The sequence below is a fragment of the Setaria viridis genome, chromosome 8 (assembly GCF_005286985.2).
Source record: "Setaria viridis chromosome 8, Setaria_viridis_v4.0, whole genome shotgun sequence".
NCBI lineage: Eukaryota > Viridiplantae > Streptophyta > Magnoliopsida > Poales > Poaceae > Setaria > Setaria viridis.
The window spans coordinates 24,876,390-24,884,473 of NC_048270.2; the positions used below are offsets into that span (position 1 = coordinate 24,876,390).

An 8,084-nucleotide genomic window follows, 5' to 3' on the forward strand; every position below is an offset into this window, starting at 1 on the left:
AAACTAATTGCAGAACCTTGTGCTAATTCGCGAGACGAATCTATTAAGCCTAATTAATCCATCATTAGCAAATGGTTACTGTAGCACCACATTGTCAAATCATGGACTAATTAGGCTTAATAGATTCGTCTCGCGAATTATACTCCATCTGTGCAATTAGTTTTGTAATTAGCTTATGTTTAGTACTCCTAATTAGCATCCAAACATCCGATGTTACAGGTGTTAAACTTTAACAGGTGTTTCCCAAACACCCCCTAAGTATGCATGAATAAGAGTAAAGTTCTAGTCCTAAAGCTAAAGTTAGTCTCGTGTCGCATCGGATATTCGGATGCTAATTAGGAGTAAATATGAGCTAATTAGAAAACTAATTACAAAATCCCTAAGCTAAATCACGAGACGAATCTATTAAGCCCAATTAATCCATCATTAGCAAATGTTTACTGTAGCACCATATTATCAAATCATGGACGAATTAGGTTTAATAGATTCGTCTCGTGATTTAGCCTAGGGGTTGTGAAATTGGTTTTGTAATTAGCCTATGTTTAATACTTCTAATTAGTGTCCAAACATTCGATGTGACAGAGTCCGGAATCCAACCACCCCTTAAGCTGTGAGGAAATAAAAACAGTTGAGAGCAAGTGAATAACAACAGTTATTTGGAGAAATACTAAGATATGAGGCCGCTGTTAGAGTTGGTTCATGAAAGCAAAACAGTTCAACTGAGTATCAAGTTACGTGATAGTGTACGTATATGAGCAAGTCAAATCCTTGTTTGAATGATGGTTGGAAAGGATGTATTGGTCTAGGCTTTTAAATAAAAAATTCATTTAATAATTTCCTTTGGCCTCACATAACTCAAAACGAAATACGTCTTACATGCTATCACATCCACAGGGTGAATATTTGAGCAGTGTTTCCCTCTGTTTTCTACTAGTTCCTTTTGTTACCTGAGCCATAACAAGTGTGAACTTATCAACATAAAATCCAACTACGATTAAATTATTGTACATCTTAACCCTTTAATGAAGAAATAATATTTTATAAATTCGCATTTGCACAGGTTGACGACTAGTCACTCTAATCATTCGCTAGAAGATCTCCTTGTGAAATTCGAACTTGGTAGGGCTGTTTCGCGAGAAATGTTGCGCAAGTTCGCGCAGCTCCTTTGTCAGCACCTGGTTGCCGCAGTAGAACACCCCTGCGACATCCACGACGAAGATATCAGCTTCCATTCCGAAAAAAAAAAGGAAGAAAAGAAACTGCTTCCACAACAGCCTAGGCCGCTGGCTGATCTTACTTTTCCGATCCCAATTAGTTGGTAACTTAAAGGTAGAGCTGATCAGATCGTTCCTATGATTTGATACAATTAGGCAAGGATCGATCGAGAACCTACCGACGCGCTGGTTGCGGTGATTGTGGGCGATGCGGCTGTAGACTTGAGGCCAGTTGGGGCGAGCGAAGTGGGTCCTGACACGGGTCCCGGAGACGACGTCGACGCCGGTCTTGGCCTGGTTGATCGACTGGAGCATGCTGATGAGGACGGAGCGGGCGTCACCTTCCTCGTACACGGTGGTGCAATGGTTATGGAGCTCGATGATGCCGTCCCCGTCGGCCTCGACCACCTGGTCCATGACCTTGTGGAACCACTCGAAGGTGCCCTGCTCCCGGGTGACCCAGTAGAAGTAGGCCCGGCGCGTGCGGAAGGAGGAGGAGGGCGCGGCGCCGGAGCCGGAGCCCGTGCCGGCCTCGACGTCGGCGCCGTCGAGCTGCTTCAGGTTGTTGAGGATATCCTTGATGATGGAGATCATGGGCGTGGCGCCGATGCCCATGCCCACCAGGAGCACGACGTCGTACTGCTTGTAGTCCTGCGCTGGCGCGCCGTAGGGGCCGTCGATCCGCACCTTTGGCCACCTGCAAAACAATTACAGCAATTGAAGCGGTTGCCAAAATACCGAAAATGTCAACAGCTCGTCCATTTGTCCTAGAGTCATTCTTCGTGTTACTATATGACTACTACTCCCTACATCCCATAAAAAGTATAACTCTAACCTTTAAAATTAAAAAAAACAAATTTTAGCTTTTTTGACCATTTAACTAGGATGCTCTCCGTCCTAATCTTCTGCATGTGACAATTTAATTGGGTTACTTTGAGTTAATCTTCATCATGCAGAATTTAAATGGAGGCAGAAATCAAAACGGCGTCTTGCATGAAAATGACAACTAACAGGGACTCATAAGTCATTTTCCCTCTACACTAATTTATCTGAGATTTTCTAGAATTGTAATTTTAATGGGATGGAGACAATAGAGAGGGAACCATAATTTCCTCCGTCTGAAATTTAGAGGTTGTTTAAGTTTTGTACTCCTACATTAATAAGTCATGTTTTACTAACTTTGATTGAATGGTTACATACTTTGCAGAAGGTAGGCAAACTCGGCAGCACATGGTATGGTATGACAACCGAGTGTATAGTGCGAATATATACATGGGTTCATCCCCAGCTGGCTAAGGGTGGTGGCAACCGCCTAATTAACCAGTGAATGTAATCGATCCAATGAACAAATTAGAGCTGATCTTCCCGGACAAGAAAAAGAACACCGGTCGTCTCCCTGGTGGTTAGCATGAATCAACACCTCTTCCACCTCCTGCACCGGCTATCATTTGCGCCGATTCAATTATGCCAGCAGCAACGCTGCGTACTCGACGGCAAATATGATGCCGTCCCAAACCGAATACCGCCAACTAGCGAACTACTCCCGAACTCAACTCTGGTTTGATTTGCCAACTTATTTTATACTAGAAGAGAAAAGAACCGTGATAAAGAAGGGCTCTCAAGCTCACTCACCTCAGGTTGGTCATGGCGCCATCGCGGTGGTTCTCCGCCGGGAGCTGGGCGCTCTGCCTCTTCTTCTTTGCCTCCGAGAAGATCTCCTTGAGCTTATGGGTCCAGTCGCCTTCGTCCCGGATGTGCACGCTCACGTAGTCGTCCTGCGGTGCTGACGTGATGGAGAACGGGTGCCTGCAAGTGTATGCCATGTTCGCAACACGGCCGTGTTAGCGTCTTGCCGGAGGACACGGCTCCCACCGCGGTAGTGAGTACTAACCATTCGAACGGCGACACGGCGGCGCAGTTGAGGAAGATGTACTGGCCGCTCTTGTACCGGAACCGGGACCCATGCGGCTCCGTGGTGAAGATCAGCGAGAGCACGTCCCCGGGGAGCACGTCGGCGTCGTGTACCTTCGCCGGCCGGACGCGGGAGCGCAGCGCCCTCGTCAGCCGCTCGCCGGCGTACACCGCCATGGGCACCGCCAGGTACATCCACGTGGACTTCTTGTACCACTCCCTGGTCAGGTACAGGGAGTGGCCGTGCACGAGCAGCAGCGCGTACACCGCCACGAAGCAGTGGTGCGTGTACCAGAACGCGTTGAACCCCGCCAGCCTCTTCATCGGCCCCGGCAGCCGCCGCAGCAGCAGCCCCCGCCGGAACCACGGCGTCGCCAGCGTGAACGCCGCCGCCATCAGCACCAGCATCACCAGCCCCGTCCACCCTTCCGTCCCCTTCACGAACCACCAGTAGCTGTCCGGCCTGGGAAAGCCGAAGTACTGCCCCAACGGCGCGTACTCGGCGTCCGTGGCGTGGAGGAGACGGGGAAAGTCGCAGGTCAGGTGGGAGATGGCGTGGAGCGCGGCGCCGGCGGTGATGCCCACGGCGACCACCTTGTGGAAGTTGAGGCTGTCGGCGAGCGGGACCACCCGGCCGGCGGCGGTGCGGTCGAAGATCCAGGTGATGGTGTTCCGGCACACGGGGAGCAGGACGAGCGCCATGTTGAGCTTGAGCGTCTCGGCGGCGCCCTTGGCGACGCACACGCAGTAGCCCATCACCTGGAACACGTAGCGGCGGCGGTACTGGACGAACTTCCAGGCGAAGAGCCCCGCGCAGATGGAGAGCCACAGCAGCATCACCCACACGCGTCGCCAGTTGTCCTCCAGGAAGTACGCCGTACGGCGGAGCCATGGCAGGAGGAGGTTGTCGGGCTCCGGCGTCTCGGGCACCTTGCTCCGCAACCGGCTCAGGCTGCGGCGGTTTCGGGTGGTGCCGAGGCGCGCCAATGGCTCGCTCACAGAGTGCTGCAGGAGCAGACTCTCCAGGTTGTGGAGCTCGATGAAGCCGAGGTTGTCCTGGTCCAGGGCCTCCATGATGAGCCGCGCGTACTCCTCCGCCTGCTCCCGGATCAGGGACAGCTTGTTCTCCGTCGCGCTCAGCGTGATTATCTGCTCAGGTAGAAGAAAGACGATGTTTAATTTCTTCATCAGACGATGCATCGTGCATTGGATGATCCCCACCATAATCATCCATCATGGCGTTTCTCCGGTTCTCGCTCCATCCTAAAACAAATAGGTGCTTTTACAAAAATTCAGACACATTATTAAGCTAGTCTCAACGGGAGTGTCATGAAGGTTTCATGGGCATTTAATCTCATACCACATCAACAAACTACTGACTTGGCAGGCTATTTATGAGGTGAGAGGAGATGAGAGTTTCATCCCCATGAAACTCACTTGGCAATTACCTAGTCCCATGAAATCCAATGAAACTTATACTAACATGTTATGGTTTCATGGAATGACATATTTGATCGTAGGACAATGCAGAAATTAAATGATTTAGGCAAAACCATGCATGAAACTATGCACCGCCGAGAGTGACGGTTTCATTTTATTGAAAGCTAACATGGCACTTCTGGTAATAGTGCGATGAAACCATGCACTGAGATTGACCTTAGTAGTTGTAAGAAATGATCGTGTTACCTCTAATTATTCATATTAGTTATAATTGAAAGTTGTACTATGCTTGGTTTTGTAGATCCTGAATAAATGCACGTATACTGAACCAGAGAAATAACATCCATTGATCATTTGATATGCTCAATGCATTTCTTCGAATTTGCACATTTTTTATTGATGTGAGTGTTGATTTAACGACGTGAGGTTCATTAGAAGTTAAAAAATATTATTTATAAGAAAAAATAAGTAGTTATTTTCGGATGGAGGGAGTATCTTGGCTTCTGGAACTTATGTCCGGTGTTATCAACTCGTCTGATTAGTCGTGATTAATCATTATTAATATTCCTTATCGCGATTATTCGGACGATGAGCTCAGCTAGGAAGTCGTATGACTGACGATCGACGATACGTCGTCTCGTCTCGGAAGGCAGGCAACGATTAGACTGTGGGTATAATAATCAGGTGGACATGAACTGTTAGTCTTTGACCGTTTTGTGTTAGCTAGCTACTTGGTCCATTAGACTAAGGCGTGTTTGGTTCCACGGATTAAAGTTTAGTTCTGTCACATCAAATGTTTAGATATTAATTAGAGTATTAAATATAGACTAATTATAAAATCAATTGCACATATGGAGGCTAATTCGCGAGACGAATCTATCAAGCCTAATTAGTCCATGATGACGAATCTATCAAGCCTAATTAGTCCATGGTTTTGTAATTAGCTTCTATCTGTGCAATTAGTTTTGTAATTAGCTCATATTTAGTCCTCCTAATTAGTATCTAAATATTCGATATGACAAGAACTAAACTTTAGTACGTGGAATCAAACACGTCTAAGGTACATGAGTGTTGTGCGTTCGTAGTGACTGACCATGCTTCAATCTTGATGCTTAGCTGTTTGTTCTTTGTCCAAATATTTTATGAGATTAGCTACTTATCCAAAAAAAAATCTGTCGAATTTTTTAATGTTGAAATACTTCTAATCTTATGTCGTAAACAATGTTCTAGCAACAATGATGTGCATGGTGTGTATATATATATATATATATATGCAAGTGATCAGATTGAAGAACGCAATTCTAGTAGCTAGCATAGGTTGTGCATTGCTGTTCTTGGACCAACGGCTAACTAAACGAACTGCTGAAAGGGTGGCGGGGAAATTTACCTCCTTGATCTCATCTTCACTGATCCTGCCGTCCGCGTTCTTGTCCACCCTGTGGCATTAATCAACCGAAGGTTCGTTAACTACGGCAATAAACAGAGATGGCGAGATGGGTCACCGGAGATGTTAATGATGACGTACATGTCGAAGAAGGTCCGGAGGCGGCTGTCGAAGCTGGTGTTGGAGATTTGTTCCCAGAACTCGAGCATCTCGTCCTTGGTGATGCCGTCGCCGGGCTGTGGCCGCCGGCGGTTCAGCGCGTCAAACAGCTCGCCGGCAAAGTCCGGCTTGTCGGCCGGTTTTTTGTGAGTGGCGGCCGCTGCCGGAGAAGGTTGGTTCTCGTCATTGTTTGCTGATCCCATTTCCTGTCGGTCCCCAAAGAAACAACAAAACCCACTTTGCGTTCTGTCCCGATACCCTCTCTCGTCCTTCGTCTTGCCCTCGCCGTCCTTCTTCTCCTCCATCTTCTTCATCCCTGCAGTCGCGCGAGCCATGCCGCATCCATGGCACAACACACGCAAACGATCAATCGATTGAACAGATAGCCATGGATGTTTTATATACGAGGAGATCGAGGTGCGAAACCCACCGATGCACTGCCCGAACTGGGAGCGGTAGAGGACACCGCCCTGGTGCTCGGTGAGCGTGTCGAAGCGCTCCGCGACGGCGTCCCACCCCGCGCCGCCGCCGCCCATGAACCTGAGCCCGTCGAGTGCGCGCGCGGCTGCGGTCGTGGACCGGTCGACGGCGTGCGGGCCTGAGACGCCGCCGCCGCGGTGGCGGTGGAAGGACGACGCGAGGCGGCGAAGCTCCCGCGGCACCTGCTTGATGGCCCTCGACGGGGCGCTGAGGATGGCGGAGTGGCCGTAGGACGACGAGGACCGCTTCTTAGGCGCGACGTCCGAGTCGTCGTCGGCGGCGGTGTTGGAGGACGCCGGCGCCGGTGGCGCGGACACTGGCTCCGTGAACCTCGTGCTCTTCGGCGCCCCGGACTTGGTGCTCTGCTCCGGCGAGCCGCTGTGCAGCACCTGCCCACCCTGCGGCGGCACGGACGAGGAGGACATCTCCACGACGTCCCCGCCGCCGTGGCTTTGCATTGTTGTTGCCCAGGAATGAGCCGGCAGCGGTAGCTCTCTAATCAGCTCCTGTGGTGGGAGACGCTGGTACGGACTACGGTGGATTCCACTTGGTGGTTTCGCCCGCGTGCCTCTCGAGTCGGTTTTATTGTGCTTCCTCCGCGTGGCCTGGTGTGAGGATGTTGCTGTGCTGGTGCAGCCAAGTAAAAAGAAAAATAAAAACCACGCCTGACGCGGAAATGCTTTAGGAAATAAGATTCTAGAAGATTTGATCCTATCTCTGATTGTAAAAAAAATCACAGCAAGATAGACTTTGGAACTGATGCGTAGGTCCTTTTTGGCAGGACTTGTAGTCCACAAATGCTCCAGCTTCTAGAAATATTTGCACATTGTAGCAGAAATCGGAGCCTGAAGTGCATAAGAAATCGGTGAAGCCTGAAAAGCTGCCTTCACTGCCTTCACTGGCTCTCAAGCAAGGTACTAAATAGCATTTAGCGGTATGATAGCGGATTAGGACCGGTGTAGCGGATCACGGATAGCAGGTGCTATAGTGGACGCTAAGTCCAAATAGCAAAATTAAATAATAAGTCACAATTTAAGAGCATATATGAATATTAACATCCAGTTTACTTACAAAAGTTAAAATTTTAAGTTAGCCATTACATTTCATGGTAAGAATCACAAATAAATAGATATAAATAAGAGGTATGGATATATATTAACATTAAATTGTCATATCAATAAATAAAAAAATCATTTTTCATCCCATAATTCTTGATCAGTACCTAAATAATCATTTTAAACATTATTATTACCATTTGATTCATATTCACATATCACTAGAGTCATAAATGTAGCAAATAGCGACCTAATATGAGCAATAGCGGCCACTAAATCCAAACATGCTATCTTGGATCCGCTACCTTGTAGCGATAGCGGTAGGGTACCGCTACCTCTATAGCGGCTGCTATTGCGGGCGCTACGAATGCTATTTAGTACCTTGCTCTTAAGGGGGTAAGATAATGAGGGTATTACTATAAGAAATATGAGGTATGATTG

At 48.4% G+C, this 8,084-nt stretch overlaps 1 protein-coding gene across 1 annotated transcript; it reads right to left on the reverse strand.

The window, feature by feature from the left end:
* Positions 1-851: 851 nt before the first annotated feature.
* Positions 852-7,271, reverse strand: LOC117833718 (respiratory burst oxidase homolog protein B). Its single transcript, XM_034713312.2, has 7 exons — positions 6,539-7,271; positions 6,091-6,424; positions 5,953-6,001; positions 3,106-4,274; positions 2,847-3,020; positions 1,394-1,911; positions 852-1,198 (listed from the first exon to the last, which is right to left on the reverse strand). The coding sequence occupies exons 1-7, from the start codon at positions 7,044-7,046 to the stop codon at positions 1,089-1,091; spliced, it is 2,862 nt and encodes a 953-aa protein (XP_034569203.1). The 5' UTR covers positions 7,047-7,271; the 3' UTR covers positions 852-1,088.
* Between the last annotated feature and the right edge of the window lie 813 nt (positions 7,272-8,084).